The sequence below is a fragment of the Apodemus sylvaticus genome, chromosome 2 (genome assembly GCF_947179515.1).
Source record: "Apodemus sylvaticus chromosome 2, mApoSyl1.1, whole genome shotgun sequence".
NCBI classification, from domain to species: domain Eukaryota; kingdom Metazoa; phylum Chordata; class Mammalia; order Rodentia; family Muridae; genus Apodemus; species Apodemus sylvaticus.
Genome location: NC_067473.1, coordinates 46,137,709 through 46,154,273, shown reverse-complemented (window position 1 = coordinate 46,154,273; position 16,565 = coordinate 46,137,709). Strand labels below are relative to the sequence as shown.

The following is a 16,565-nucleotide window of genomic DNA, read 5'->3' as shown; positions in this document are numbered from 1 at the left end:
TAACTTTGTATTGATGTGCTCCTTGAGAGCTTTCTTTGCCTTCAAGTTGTCCTATTAGCCAACACAAGTTCCATGGAGGGACATTACCCAGAAGCCTGGTGACTAACAAGCGGATTTCCGTGACATTGTTTTTAGCAATTGCAGGTTTGGCATCTGAAATTTCACAAGCAAAATGACTTGATCTTTTCCAATTGTTTTTAAACATCTGTTTTTACTGGTTCATATATGTGGACACACATGGACACACATGGACATCTGTGCAGTACCCTTGTACGTGGTGCCCGAGTATATAGTGGGCCCCCATGTGGGTGCTGAGAATGGAACCCAGGTCCTTGCTCATAAATGCTCATAACCACAAAGCTGACGTCCCAGTCCTGTAGTTACTTAGCCCTTCTCTGAGGCTGCTTAAAAACAAAGTCAATATCTCATATTTTCAGGAATTGGCTTTTTAAAAGCCTAGATGATATTCGCAGGGTCTTTGATAGATAGACTCAGGCTTGAACCTCTCTCAGAAGAGTTACTCTAAAGGTCCCTAACCTGCCGTAGTGCTCCGGGAATGGCAGATGTCCTTTCTGTACATAGTCACCCTTTAGAAGTGGTGCAGCCCTCCTGGGTGCTACGTGAGATGATTTTAAAATCTGTTCTGGACCGGCAGGATTGCTCAGTGGGGAAATGCTTGTTATCAAGCCTGACTTCTTGAGTTCAATTCCTAGGACCCACATGGTACAAGGAGAGAACTGACTGTTGTAAGTTGTCCTCTGTGGTTTCCACATATGTCCCTTGGCATGCCCACACATGTACACCACATGCATACACATTGTATGCACACACCTCAATGAGTACATGTGATGAGAAATTAAAAATAAACTAAAAAAAAAAAAAAAACAAGCTAGCCCCATCAGTTACAGTTATGATCTAAAACAAACACATGAGTGAACCGCTCTGTCCTGGGTCTCCTTATCTCTGGAACTCCATGACCACGTCAGTAACCACCCAGAAGTACTTGACAGAGCTCACACTAGGATCTAGTGGGGTTGTTTTACCTCTCTTCTGATCTTCCTCTCCTGTATCCTGTTACCATAATAGATCGAATGACCTGCCATCTAATTAGCCCAGCACAGGTCAAGGAGACTAGAATTCCTGATTTTAACAGTTTTCCTTTCTAGGAATTTTAACACCTGAGTATGGTGATACACTCTCTTCTTTAGTTAGTTAATTAATTAATTAATTAATTATGTTTTGCTTGCTTGTTTGTTTGTTTTGAGACAAGGTTTCTCTGTGTAGCTCTGACTATCCAATCTGTAGACCAGGCTGGCCTCTGGCTGAGATCCACCTGTCTGCCTCCTGAATGCTGGGATTAAAGAAAGGCATGGGCTGCCTTCGCCCAGCTAATTGTTTTTTCTTGGTTGCATTTATTAGTGGTGTGTGTGTGTGTGTGTGTGTGTGTGTGTGATGTGCATGGCACATGAGTGGCAGTCAGAGGGCCACCTGGGAGAGTCCCTTCTCTCCTTCCAGCATCTGTCTGGTTCCTGGGAACGCCAGGCTTGCTGTTCTACCCACTGTGCCTTCACATCCTTGTTGTTCTTAAAGACAGACTGACGCCGAGCATGTCTAGTCGTCTGTTGCTGACTTTGGGGGTTAGTTTCCTCCTTCAAAAGAGTGAAGGCACCAGATCAAATCTCTGTAATTATACCAGGAAGTGGAAAGAGTGAGCTAGGGAGACCCCAGCACCTGAGTGTATGGTTGCTCCCCTCTTTTTACCCCTCCCCCTTTTCTGTTTTGTTATTTGCTTGTTCAAGTCTGTCTTTCCATGGGAATCATTCCTGTATTAGGTTATAGATTTGGGGAGGCAGTTTGGCTGTATCCCATGCATTACTCTTTACCTACATTATAGCCGCATGACTTGAATGGTGTGTAATGTTCCCCTAAGTGGTCTCCTGAGAGTCGAACCCCCTGACTTGATTTCTTCTCTTTAAAAATCTAGACAACTCTCTTTCAGCTTTAACTTTCTGTCCCATAATTTGAATAACAGACTTACAGGAAATTCACAGTTATCAAAAATAGTACAGAAGTAAAAACTTAAGTGTCTATTTATAGTTAGACAGCTGGCCAGCTTTTGTCACTGTGTACTAATTAGCCAAATCAGGAGCCAGCTGCCCACAGTACTTTGACCCTTGTCCACATTTCTTGGACTGGGATCAGACGCTGGTGCGTTACAGGGCTCCAAGTGTAACTTCGAGGGAGGACAGTTGAGACCCATGGTGGGGGCTAAGAGTTGACCTTTGCCCTTCCTTGAACCGATGAAATAAACCCTCAGTAACAGCATTAATATCATTATGCCCAGTACATTTCTGTTCTGAGAAATTCAGGTTCCCCAACATTAACATTAACCTTCTTGTACTTCCAAATCCTTGCCAAAACCCCAAGATGGGTTTATGAGCATTGTCCAGGGCTGTGTGGGTACCCAGCACTGGTCAGTGGCAGCAGCAGTAGAATAGAAGCAGCAGCAGCAGCGTTTACATATTATGTTTGCCAATACAGGTCTGTAGTCTTTTAAGATAGTGTTTTCACGCTAACTTTTTGAGTAGGATTCAAACTTGCAGTAAATAATTAAATAAAATATAAAGTGTAAAATGACGTTTCAGTAATAAAACAACTGCTCTCCAGGATTTCAACACACACTTGCCCATAATGAATTACACAGTGGGAAGGTACCGCTTCTCTGAAGTGATATTGGTGTTTACTGTAGATGAGCAATCGTTCACAAACCCATTGCCCAGGCTTATTAGAAGCTTTCACGTGTTGAAAGTAGGTAGCTGCCAATGGGTCCGTGCTTTCTAATAATGATAACTGTTTCTCCCCTTAGCTCGATCTGCGTTGGACTCAGCCATTCGTGGTAAGTCCCTCATCTTGGTATTTTATAAGTGCTTTATCCCATGTGTGACCGTGTGGAAGCTTTTATCCAAGGAGTGTGGGCAGGTTGTGACCAAACCTTGAAGGTGACAGCCGGGTTGGACGGCCCGGTGTCACAGGCTGTTCATTCTCAGTGGGCGTTTGCTCTTCACCTGTGTTCCCCCCATGGTGTAAGCACAGACGATGTTAATGAATAGAAGAGTCAGCTGCAGCAGATACCTGGGTGGATGGAAGCGCCAAGCTTTTACGGATCTTGGTTTTGGGCTAGGCATGCAAAGGAACCAATTAAAAAGCCTCAGGCACTCTGAAATTTAGAGATAACTTCAAGAACAATTATAAAATCCGCTTTGCTTAGCAAGATCATATGGCCCGATCCATTTCCGCCCATTTAGGAGGGTCTGAATTGTGCCCTTGAGCCTTTTTATATCGGAAACTTTGCCTTTCTTCCTTCTTTCCTTGTTTGTTTGGTATGAATATATATGAATATATATTCTTTAGAGAAAAACATTCTGACAGATTTTAAAAGTGTTTATTATTTATTTATATTTTATTAAAGTACGTATATTTCTCCTTTTAAATTAATTTTTAAAATATGTATGGTGTACTGCCTGCATGTATGTATACGCACCACATGTTTTCTGTTCTTGATACTCAAAGATGCTGGATTTTGGCATCTGAGTCTTTGGAACTAGAGTTACAGATGATTGATTATGTGGGTGCTGGGAGTTGAACCTGCATCCTCTGGAAAAGCAGCTGGTGCTCTCAATCATTGAGCCCTCCCTCTAGCCCCTAACTATATATAATGTCTTATATATTTCTTATATGTGTGTTTTTGTGTGTATGTGGTTAGATCTAAAACTATCTGAGATTGTAATTAATTTGTTGTCTAAGGAATCTCAAACGTATTTCTATTCTCCCCAAAGCTACGAAGCCTCCCAGGTACAAGTGTGGGATCTCGAAGGCGTGCCCGGAGAAGCATTTTGCTTTTAAAATGGCTAGTGGAGCAGCCAATGTCGTGGGACCCAAGATCTGCCTGGAGGACAGTGTGTGAGTATCAGATGGCTTGGAACTCGAAGGTCGGGTACCGAGTGGCAGTCGGTGGGCCAGAGGTGATGGCATTCTGAAATTCTTTGGCAAACAGTCAGTAATTTTGCTTGCAAGTGTATGATTTTTCTTCCCCTGTACATTAAAAAGAGTGACCAAGAGACCTGCATTCATTTGGCTTTGAGTAAGGATGCAGGCGGCTGTTTCATTTGATTCTTAAGTATTGAAAAAATATTTAACTCATTTAAAGTCATCAAAATGAAAGCATTTCTCTAGTTGGTATATTTCAAGTCCTCAGTATCGCCACACAGCTGGTGACCACAAATCCCATATTAAAAAAAAGGTTTGTGTCAGAGCAAAGGCCCACTGACAACTTTTTCCAGAGCAATGCATACTTCGCCTCTTAGGCCAGAGTCCTTCATGTTTGGTCCTCGGGGGCTGCTTGCTGAGGTGTGACGTGGCGCGGTGGCCACGGCAGGCCCCTTGCCTTCACACTGCTCTGGGCTCATCTGAGCGGCTCCCGGGTGGCAGTGTTCTATACAGGATGCTCCTGCTTTTAGTTCTTCATCCGATCGCCCAGAAAATAGGGACACGAGCTCGCTTGACATTCATGTAAAATAATGGATATAACATTAGGCTGTGTAGTCTAAAGAGTGAGATGGCATACAGTTAAAAAGGACAGACTGGGCTTTTCCTCCCACCTCGTTATGTATGAATTTTAGGTAGAGCTTTTAAGTTAAAACTTCCATTAACCTCCGAAAGGATTGGCCTCGTGCGCCAACACTTTCTTGCAAAACCTGTGTAGTAAGCTCTGCTCATTTTCTCCGCATGCTAGTGGGCAGCCATTGCCAATCAGTTACGGTCCGACCTTTCTGTACCCTATATCTGTTGAATGACACAGCAGAGTGTGCACATTTTGGATGTTTCTAGGTTTTTAGAAACATCCCCTTTTGTTTCACTGAAGAATCCGAGTTTGAGTGCAAATAATAGGACGAAAATTCTTTCGGAGTACCTCACCCACAGACAGTCCGCTAACTTTCACTCCGCCTCTTTGAAGCCCAGAGTTTAATGCAAGGAGGACATTAAACCCTTTTCCAACGCTGGTTTTCCAACCACAGTTACATAGGTCAGAAGATAAATGTTTGTTGGCAGTAGAGCTTAGTATAACTGTACCGGGCTGGCAGCCAGATCTCTTGGTTCTAGCGTGGTGTAGGCATGTCATGTAGGATTTGTACTCTGTTGTAGTTTGTCCGACCAAAAAATTGAGGCTGCCCACTAATCAGCTGCATTTCAAGAATCATTCTGCCATTCCCACGAGAGATTAATAATTGATGAAATTTTATAGCTAGACCTCAGGCCATGAAGCTGTTCCCGGTAGAAGAGCTTCGTAAGTGGCCAAGGATCTCTCGTGGGGAGACTGCAGGGACAGACCAGTTCGTAGCCCGGTGCCTTTTCTGGTATAATTATTTCTATATTGAAAAACATATGAAGTTTTTAAACAATGCTAATGTAAAGAGACTGCTTGCCTAAGTGGCCATTCATCCATCAGATGTTGGTTAAGTGTGTTTTCCCCTGTCACGGAATGTACAGCCTAGAAGGAGTGACAGATACCTAAAAAGTAAATGCAAGAAGTGATTGTCCACCAGGAGCCCAGCTGTGCAGGCAGTGAGACGCTTCCTCGTGAGAGTGAGTAAGGTAGAGTCTAATTTGAGATTGTCATTGAGGGGAAAGGGCCCAACTTTCAATTTGTTGAGGACAGAGTCTAAGACACCGAGTATGGTCTGAGAACTGTGGATCAGGAGACAACCAGAGGCAGAGCAGACATTTCTGAACACCCCAGACAGGAGGCACATTTTCACAAGCCATAAGGGAGGAAAGTTCTAGAAGAGAGTCGCACAGGCCACCCAAGAACCTCTGAGCGATGCAGGTAAAGGGTTGAGATAATTTTATAAGTAAGTTGAGCAAGTTTTCAGACTCTTAACTGTGCTATGATCTCATTTGCATAGAAAAACTAATTTCATAGCTATATAAGATGACTCACATGGTATAACAAAGGACAATGGGAAAGCCACAGCCAGTTGAGAGTTGAGCCAGCTGTTTGACAGGGCATCTCTAAATCATAACATTTTTTTTGCCTGTTACCCCCAAAAATGTGCAAGTAAATAATAAAATATATGCATCCTTGCAGCTGTTCTGAGTTCAGGAACTCACTGTACAGGAGAGTACTCCGATTGCTGTCTGCACAGGGTTAATTGTGCACCCTATGCTGGGTGTGTTCTTCTTCATAGCTGTGGAGGTGCCAACTGCAGACCCAGGGCTCTGTGCATTCCTAGTGCTCAGGCAAGCTGCCCCCAAGATGCTTAAAGTAGCCTGAGCTGGTGGCAGGGGTATGAAGTAAAATACTGTATTTGAAAGTATATATAGTGTTTATGCCATTTCCTTAAGGTTCTTTTGTGTGTGTGTGTGTGTGTGTGTGTGTGTGTGTGTGTGTGTGTATGTATGTAAAGGTGTGTAGTGGGTCAGAGGGCCCTTCACACTGGTAAAGAATAAAGTAAATGTTTTAATCGCTGTGACTCCTAATGTTGGTGTCTTGGGTAAGGGTTTTCCTTGACTACAGGTTTTTCCTGCTTTATTGTGTTTAACTTGATAGGCTGCTGCCCCCTTGTGGGAAGCCTGCACCACTGTGCATCTGGCTGCCTCTTCCTTTCTTTTGTGATGGACTGAAATTTATTGGAATATAGAGCACGTTCCAAGATGACGGAGAGTCCCTTTGGAAAGTCTCTGGGGTTTGGTTGTTAACCAGTGCATTAGTTGTAAGCAGCGCCTTTGGGGACCATCCAGTGTTCTTCTTGGGGGTCTGGAGCACATGCTTTGGGCTGCTCCTCTTCGGATGCAGCCCAGCCAGTTTTCCTGTGGTGAAGCGTATGTCCATCCTCAGCACACATCTTCTTTTGTTTAAACAGCTCGGAGATGTAGTTTATATATACCCACACTTCACTCATTTGTAGTGTAATTCATTGTCGCGTTTGTAGTATAATTCATTGTGTACAAACTCTGGTGGTTCGAATATCCGTGGCCCAGGGAGTGGCACTATCAGGAGGTGGCCCTGGTGGAGTAGGTGTGGTCTTGTTGGAGGAAGTATGTCAGTGTTGGTGGTGGGCCTTAAGAGCTTTCCTGTCTGCCTGGGGATGTCCGGCTTCTCCCAATGGCCTTCAGATGAAGATGCAGTACTCCCAGCTCCTTCTCCAGCACCATATCTGCCTGGAAGCTGCCATGCTTCCTGCCGTGGTGAGAACGGACTGAACCTCAGAACCTGTAAGCCGGCCCCAGTTAAATGCTGTCCTATAAGAGTTGTCTTGGTCACGGTGTCTCTTCACAGCAGCAAAACCCTAAGATAGTCTTCCATGGTCATTTGAGGCTTATTCTTCCTTTCTTTCTCTTTCACTTTTCTTCCCTCCCTCCCTCCCTCTCTCCTTTTTTCCTTCCTTCAGCCTCTGCCTCCAGAATGCTGGGATTCCTGCCCCAGCTTAGAACATTTTCATACCACCAAAAGAAACAGGGCTTGCAGCTCTGGCCCTTCTCCATTTTCATTCATTCCACACCCCACACCCGTGTCCTAAATAACCTTGTTTGCTTCTGTCCCTTCTGTCTGTAGATCAGCTTGGTTTTGATGTTTCCCACATGCGTCATCTTCAGTAACTGGCTTCTTCACGCGGTATAATGTTTTCAAGGTTCATCCACCTTGTGGCTCCTACTAGTTAATTCTTTTCACAGCCGAGTGATTTTTTCATTATAGATTTGGCTCATTTGTTTAGCCCTTTATCAGGTTGATAGGTGTATAAATTATTTCCCCTTCTGACTGTTAAGAACAGTGTCCCTAATTTTTTCTATACAGGTTTTCCGTGGGTGTGTTTTCACTCTCTGTGCCTGTACTGCAGTGACAATCAGTACAGATAGCTGTCTAGCTTATCAAGGAACTGTCAGATTGTTTTCCAGTGTGACCCGTCTGACCTTTGTACCAATCGTGGGTGAAGTCCTGAGTTTTCCATGTGCCTAGAGACTACAGCATCTAGTAGGAGTGAAGTTGTATCTTATCAAGGCCTTGATATACATCTCTCTTAATTGTTGATAATGTCTTGCATTTTTAAAATTCACCGTAGGGAAATGTCCATTTTGTCTGTTTTTAAAATTGACTGGTGATCATTAATTTTCCCTTGGTTGTTTGTGTATGACATGCTCACCCTTTTACATTCTGTCTACCTGTATCCATGTTTCAGATGAACTTACTGTCGCCATCTTCGTTGTGTAATGTGGTTCTGTAATAATCGATGGTTCACGTTTTGTCTTCATTTGGTGTGTTTGAACTACTTACATTCACTGCACTTGCTGATAGCTGCGGCCCTAAGTCTATTATTTTAGCATTTCTTTTTCCTGTTTTCACATAGCTTTACTTTCAGTTTCATGATCGTATTTTGAAGTTCTGTTTGAGAGGATTAGTTGGGAAGAGGAAGTTGGGTCAGCAGGAGTGGCTGGGGGAGATATGACATGGTGATGTGGGGCTGCAGGTTATGGACTATATGATTAAAATACTTTCTAGACACATGCAGAATTGATGAAACCCATTTATATATGGTAATAAAAGCGTTTTAAGAAGTTTCTTTAGATTTACGCACTGCTTTTGAGTGTTACCTTTTTGGAGAGACTTACAGTGATACTGTCTGCCCCTTAACAGGAAGAGTTTGGAATTAAGGTCTAGACTTAAGAAAAAGGTGAGAAAATGTTTGTGACGCCAATGAGACCTAGTTGCACGTCATGGTACTATGTTTGGTTTGCAGTTATTTCACTGCAACCAGCAGAAAGAGGAAGGCACTGACCGGCACGGAGCCGCTCTCCTCACCGGATACACGAAGCTTCAACATTAGTTTTCTCTATATATACTTTGTTGTACTCATTTACATAAATGAATACGTCAGTCAGTATGTATTAGAATTAATTCCCTGCAGCTATAGTTCAGTAACAGATATGAGTTCTGTGGAAGTCACGGACACCGTCTGTGAAAACCAGTTGACTATATGAATGTATAATAAAACATTAGAGATTTCATTTGCAAAATTATGCTTTACAAATTCTAAAATTCGCAGTGTGCTCATGTGAGCATATGCACACTCCCATGCCTGCACAGTGCCCCTCTTGCAATCCACTGCTGGTGAAATCGCTAATACCTGGAATTCTTTAATACGACCTACAAACTTTAGTTTTGTAGTCCGCAAAATAAACTGTTAGCAAGTCAATATGCCACTATGCCATCCATCTCATGGGGTCACTGGGCATTGTTAACGGCCTGTAAGCTGCAGACGGGTCCGCTGGCTACCTCAGGCGGCTCATCCTTGGCTGTGGTGAGGTCATTAGTAAGTACAGCATTTTTTCTGAGTGCAGAGAAAGTTTACATTGGTAATGACTAGGAAAACGTTCACGGTGGCGTGGCCCGGGTACAATGGTGCTCCACAACGCCTAGCTTCGGATTTTAAAGTGTTTGTATAGCATAGGACTCCATTTCATGTCACCGTGTCACAGCCTACAGAAGGGGGAGGAGAGAGGAGCTATCCTTTGGTGTTTTGAGAATGGTAGAGATCGTATCCTGTGGTGGATTTGAAGGATGCCTCAGATGGCACAGTACAGTATTATATGGAGCAGCAACAATGTGGCATTCCAACTGTAATTATTTTAAAATTACTCTGTTTTCATCAATATGTGTCTGGGTATGCGCATGTTGGCGGAGGCCGGAGGTGTACAATTCCCTGGAGATGGAGTTATGGGAAGTCATGAGCCTCCTGACATGGGTGCTGGTTCTCTATATAAGCAGTACATGTTTATAACCACTGAACCATCTCTCTAGCACTATTCTACCTTATGCGTAGTTTTTAATTTTATGAAGTATTATTTGAGTTGACAGGCTGTCTTTGATATTAAAATGTTTTTTATTTGCTGAGTTGAGTATTTGGTATGTGTATAATACCTTTTTGCATCTCATTTCTGTGACATGTTTACATATACTGTCTGATCCTAATGTTTGCCTTGTCTTGTCTCCTACAGTTTGATGAGTGGGGTGAAGAATAACGTTGGGAGAGGAATAAATGTTGCCTTGGTAAATGGTAAGAATAATTATTGTACTTTATCGGTGTAATCTGTGTGTGTGTGTGTGTGTGTGTGTGTGTGTGTGTATATATATATATATATATATATACACATATATGTGTGTATATATGTATATATACACACATATGTGATATATATATATATGTATGTATATATACATATATACATAAGTGATATATATGGCCCACACTAGAATTTACTGTTGGGATTAGAGTAGTTGGCACCACTCAGCCCTGAAGCCTTACCAACAAGGGTGCCCTCTTGTCCAAACCATTTCAGACAGGCACTTGGAGTCCACTGATGTGTAGCATATCTTCTTGGGCATGTTGCAGAAATGTGCATTGTGTGGCAAGCTTCTTGTGAGATTGCAAACTACTGATCTCATGCTAAATTGGTGCCGGGTTGCTGTGCCTTTCAGAACTCTTACTTAGTGTGAAACCAGGAAGACATATAAGGGCTTGTAAAATGACAAAGGACGGTGGATTGTTGGTAAATATGGGGAGGAATAAACTTATAATTTGTTGTAAGTTTTCAATACTGTCTGCATTCTCCTCAAAGGTTCATTGGTGTCAACAAGTCTACTGAATCCTGAATGTAATGAATGTTACATTAAGTAAATCTTAAGCATCTAGCCCATGGGTGCAAGGTGCTACCTGTGTAGCTGCCTCTGTTCAGGCACAGTTCCTATAACTGGTCTGAGTAGAGACTGCCAGCCGCTCATCCTACCTGCTGCAAGGAAAAGCTGTTTGCCTTATTCATAATGGCAGTGATAGGACTTGGTACTAAGTAAACTTTTTAATGTCTCTTCATCCATTTCATTGATTATAAAGGTAAAACAAGTGTAAATTTGGTTGGAAAATAACGTTAATATAGATTGTTGTTTTTCCGGAGATAACTTCGTTGCTGTAGAGCTTATGTATTGGTGGTGATTCTCACAGGATGATGGCCCCACATGAAACTGAGGTGTAGTGTAGAATTGATCTGAAGCCACTAATGCACATCTGTGTGTATGGTTCAGATTGTAAATTCTATGAGCTGTTCCTTCTGTTAGTGAATTCATGCCACTCATTGGGTAACACTGTATTTTTTTTTTCTACACTGATATTTCAGTTGTGTGATTTAATATGTGTTCTGTCTCTTTCAGGGAAGACGGGAGAAGTGATAGACACCAAATATTTTGACATGTGGGGAGGAGGTATGTGCGACTTACGCTGTGTCCCTGCTGCTCACACCGAAACCATCTGAGAGAGAACTATGCCACTATTTAAGCAAGATGTTGCATGCAGTTTGGTTATTGTGGGAAAGTTCTGTATGATGAGATTCCAGTGAGATTTGGAGGACATCAGTGCCCCTTTTTGGACAGGACACTTATTCAAAGCTATGAGTTTGTTTAGATTTCTGCCTGAAATTAGAAACATCAGAAGACCAGTATAACCAGTTCACACAGTTTTTGACTGGGTCTGCTTATGTAGGGTTTTTGAATCTCAAAAATTAGTCAAAAGTGGAAGCCTTCAGTAGATATGATAAACTCAGATTCTAGAAAAGTAATAATCCTTTTAATTCACCCTATTCCTGCCTTTGGACTCTGCTATTGCATAGTAAATATTTGGGAGAGGGAATAAACTTTTCTCTGCAGTTTATAGGTCCCAGAATAAGCCACAGATATTTATCCCTTCTGTGTTTGGGAGTCCTAGGAAAGGACTGGAGGTTGCCATCTTGCAGAACAAGCACTGACTCTCCAAAGAATGCTGTCCTACAGGGAAGAATTTCTTTTCTTTTCTTTTCTTTTCTTTTCTTTTCTCTTCTCTTCTCTTCTCTTCTCTTCTCTTCTCTTCTCTTCTCTTCTCTTCTCTTCTCTTCTCTTCTCTTCTCTTCTCTTCTCTTCTCTTCTCTTTTCTTTTTATCTTTTTTCTTTTCCTTTTTGACTTTTCGAGACAGGGTTTCTCTGTGTAGCCCTGCCTGTCCTGGAACTCACTCTGTAGACCAGGCAGGCCTCGAACTCAGAAATCTGCCTGTCTCTGCCTCCCAAGTGCTGGGATTAAAGGCGTGTGCCACCACTGCCCGGCTTGAGGAAGGATTTCTTTTTAAAAATATATATATTATTTTTATCATTGTAGTTATGTGTAGGTGTGTATCTGCATGTAGGTATATACACATAAGGATGCAGGTGCCCTAGGAGGCCAGTGGTGTCGGATTCTGAGAGCTTGAGTTGCAGGCACTGTGAGCTGCCTGACGTGGGAGCTGAGAACCAAACTGAAGACCTCTGGAGGAGCAGCAAGCACTCCTAACCTTTGAGCCACCTTTCAAGCCCTCAGGGTTTCCTCACCTTTAAGGAAGGCAGGCCAGATCTCCAGCTTGCCTTTTGGTTCCCTGGCCTATTTCCCTGTGCCCTATAAGCCGGTAGCTCTCAGGCCGCCCACTATTTATGTTCAGTTTCAAGACAAGCGGGTCTATCTAATATTTCTTCAGCTCTTAATAAGATGCTGTGTGTTATTTATTTAAGCTTTAGAGAATGTTTCATAGCTGTCAGAGCGATATTAAATTACACCATTCCCATCAGTTTTAAATTCTGAGGGCATAATTGCTCTTAGTATAATTTATAACACAGAAACTCTTCCGTGAAGCTGTTGAAATCAGGCATGTAAACAGAGCTCTGGCATTGCTCTCCCTGCCCATCACTGAAGCTGGTTTGCTGCCAAAATCCCTTCCTGGTTCAGAAATAATAGCAGTTTAGTGTCATCTTTTCGTGTCTATGGGAATGACTTGTTGGCGTTTATGTTTCCCCATTAAAAATGCTCTTATTGTAAAATGCAGTCAATTAGAGAAAAATGTTTGGAATCCTTGCTGTTGGAGAGAGAGAGAGAGAGAGAGAGAGAAGACTTGGAGTAATATAGCTTTGGAGTAGTTTTAGACTGGTGGTCTATAAGGAACGCTCATACCGCAAAGAGCTCACGAGAGAAAATGCTTTTAGTACCTGACCAGTCTGTCTGGCAACACCAGTTGGCACTAACCGAGCTGAATTACTGTGAAGTTCCTGTGGTCTTGATACGTAAGAGGACCAGTGCCGGCCACGATTAGTGTGGCTTTTAGTTACTGTCTACATTCCTTCCCCCAGTTTGTTACAAAATGATACACCTAGAGACTCTTAAAAATAATGTCCTTTTCCATTATTACAAAAAATCTTTACAGATGTCTCTTGAGTAAGTGGGGCTTACTTTTCCTAGAAAAGCATGCATATTAACATTGAAGGCCATGATCCCCTCTGGTCCCCAAACCCTCACATGGACCTCAGAATCAGGCTTCCTAAGGACTGTGGACCCAGCTACACTTCCGAGGGGCCTCTGAGGTCCTCACTAGATAAATGACACTTTTACCTGCGTTTGCCATGGATTTTAATGGTCCCAGTTTGTGGGAAAAACACAAGATGCTTTAGAGCTGGGAAATAAATCACACAACAAAGAGACCTTAAGGAATTATTTGGTAGTTTAGTTTAGTGGATTCTTTTTTTTTTCTCCCTTCCTTGAAAAACGAGTTTTTAGGCTTTTCCTGAGATTCATGCATCTTACTTCACATCACTTTTCATTAGAAACAATTCGTCGTTTTATGGGTAGTTCATATGACATTAACTCTTAGAGATCATCGTGATAGTCACTCCATTATTTGCCAAGAAAATCCCCAAGCATTCTCCATTCTTTGCCTTCAGATGTGGCACCGTTCATTGAGTTTTTGAAGACCATCCAGGACGGGACAGTGGTGTTAATGGCAACGTACGACGATGGAGCAACCAAGTACGTAAGACTAACACCTAACACAGCTTCTGGACCTGTAATTCATACATACTTTAAAAAGCAATATATTTTCACTGAAAAACAAATCTATTAAGTAGGTAAGGTAATTGTAGAAAGTACTATCAGCTCTTAAAGAGTCCATTTTCCTGTCTTTACGTAAAGTTCATCATTCATATGTTATGATGAAATTTGAATCACGTTGCACATACGTGTTTTGTACTTTCTTTTACAGCAGGGATTAAATGGTTTTCTCTAACCTTCTACTTCTGTTTTTTGGATTAACATTCTTTGGTAGCATTGTTATGGGCCCACATTTGTTAAAGTTCCTCCTGAACTGCCAAGTTTTTCTTCTAATTCTTAACATTGTGATAACTTTCTTTTGTACATTTTTTTCCTCTTTTGAACCTTTCCTGAAAGTGGGGCTAACGGTCAAGGGTGCAGATGTGAGGAGTATATGTGTTCAGTGTGTGTGTTTGCGTGTGCATGCATGTATACCTGTACGTGTGAGTGCTGATGTCTGTGAGAGTTGTGGAGCTGGAGTTACAAGTAATCGTAAGTCACCTGACTTGCATGGGTGCTGTGAATCTAATTTGGGTCCCTTGCAAAAAGAGTTAGCGGTCTTACCCGCTGAGCCATCTCTCCAGCCCAGGATATTATATATTTCTCATAAAGTTTAGCAGATGAGGATGATGATGAATTTGTAACTTGTTTTCTTGTATTGTGTACCCTGGGAAGTTAGGAAAGCACAGAAAAGAAAGAGGATTCTAGTTCCATCATCCCATTGTACAGGGGTAGCATGTGAAAGCACTGCAGTTTCTTTCCCTGTCAGATGACCTAATGTATACTTTCCTCATGTTGGTATATATTTTCCCATATTAAATATTCCTTTTGGTTGTTTATACTTAATTCCTTAAACTGTATGTTATGAAAAAATTTTAAGTGAGATTGTTGAGTTAAAGAATGTACATTTCCTTTAGAGTTTCCAGTTCTAGATGGTGTGTGTGTGTGTGTGTGTGTGTGTGTAATGGTTTATTTCATTATTTGTGAGATTAGATTTATGTGTATGCTCACTAGGTAGATTTTTTTCTTTTTGTCTTTTGAATTTTCCTTTATAAAATATCCTATGACCATTCAAGTTGATTCACATTGATAGTAAAAATCCTTTATATATTAAGATATTAACCAGTTCTCTTATTAAAACTACAGTTTCTAGAGACAGTTTGCTTTTAATTGTGTCAACTTAAGGTGCCTCTGACTTTTAACAGAGTAGGGTGGCTCATATATAATGGAGCCTGTAGGTTTTTCCTTTGAGTTTTTCTGACTCTTAAACTCAAGAAGTACTTTTCCATCTCCAAATTAGGTAATTAGCATATTTTCTCTTGCAGAGATTTTACTCTTTTCCTGAATTTTCAAAACACATTTGTAATTTCCAGAGTTTTGCAGTGCCTGTGTTATGTCGGGTTTTAAGATGGTGTGAGTTCGTTTCTAATTCTCTTCCATTAACCTCTTTCCCTACTCTTTTTCTCAAAGAAAAAGAGTTGCCTTATGACAGTTTTGTAAAAGTGAATGTGCTTTATTCTTCTTTGATATAATCTTTTAAAGCATTCTATGAACAACACTGATGCTGGTTCAACTGACGATTAGTGTTAAATCTATAAAGTGAAGCTTAATGTAACTGGCAGATCCAGCTGATTTTACATAGTAAACTAAATAGTACACAGAGTCTAATTAAGCTTTCTTCGTTAGAAAAAGTGACTTGTGTGTGGCTTTGGCTAGAGTCTAGGGTATTATGTGTATAGTGTCATTTGTTAACATAAAGGCTCCCTTTTTTGTCTAGACACACATGATCTTTCTTTTTTCTTGCTTTTATTACTGAGCCCGATGGGCATCAGAACTGATGAGATGCTGATGTAGTCATGAAGGTTGTTGTGGGTGTTCTGAAGTCTCCTGAGGCAGTTAGCCAGTCTGAGCAGGTCTCTGAAATCTCAGGCCTGGCCCTTGGGCTCCCCACCTGCTGGGGGCCAGCACTCACATCCCTGGAGACTGTAAAGAGATGCTGTCTTCTCAGGGCGGGCTCTAAATTCTGTTCAGCTTTCCTTACTTTGGGTAAATGGAACAGCAAGACAATAGAAGTGTTCCCGTGAGACCCAGTACTGAAGTATTGGAAGCTAATTGACATTTTCCTTTTAGTTTTCCAGGCTCAGTCCACATAGCTCTTTTAACCTCTTATCATATTGTGTTTCTCCTTCTTTTTCTTTCCTGGCTGTGTTTCTTGGGCATCCTTTAGTTCATTATTGACTCTCTTAAAGTGAGTGTCTCAAATTAAGCACAGTGTTCCAGATGTGGTCTGGCCAGACCTGGCTAGAACGGAGACGCTAACTTGCCACGTTTCAGAGATTACATTTCTTTGAATATTCATGCAGACTTGAATTATATTAGTTTTCTCTAAGCAATCAAATCACATTTTTGGCTCATGAATTCTTGGTCAAGTTAGATTGTTAAATTGTTAGATCTTTTCCTTTGATGTCAGATTTTTCCCTCCATTCAGAACTTGATTTTGTTTAATGTAGATGAAGAACTTTATATTAATTTATTCCTGTTAGATTTGATTGTCGTGACTGGGCCTGCTTGGTCTTGTGTCTGACGTGTGTCCTAGGAGGGCTC

General features: G+C 41.7%; 1 protein-coding gene across 5 annotated transcripts in view; it reads left to right on the top strand.

Annotated features, from left to right (window-relative positions):
- Fam3c (FAM3 metabolism regulating signaling molecule C) overlaps nt 1-16,565 on the top strand; it is a 51,702-nt gene that overhangs the window by 26,145 nt on the left and 8,992 nt on the right. For all 5 annotated transcript variants that reach the window (XM_052173297.1, XM_052173298.1, XM_052173300.1 and 2 more), the window contains 5 exons: nt 2,867-2,896; nt 3,837-3,960; nt 10,051-10,109; nt 11,258-11,308; nt 13,817-13,901. In XM_052173297.1, the coding sequence (XP_052029257.1) occupies nt 2,867-2,896; nt 3,837-3,960; nt 10,051-10,109; nt 11,258-11,308; nt 13,817-13,901 (349 nt within the window). The remainder of the gene's footprint in view (nt 1-2,866; nt 2,897-3,836; nt 3,961-10,050; nt 10,110-11,257; nt 11,309-13,816; nt 13,902-16,565) is intronic.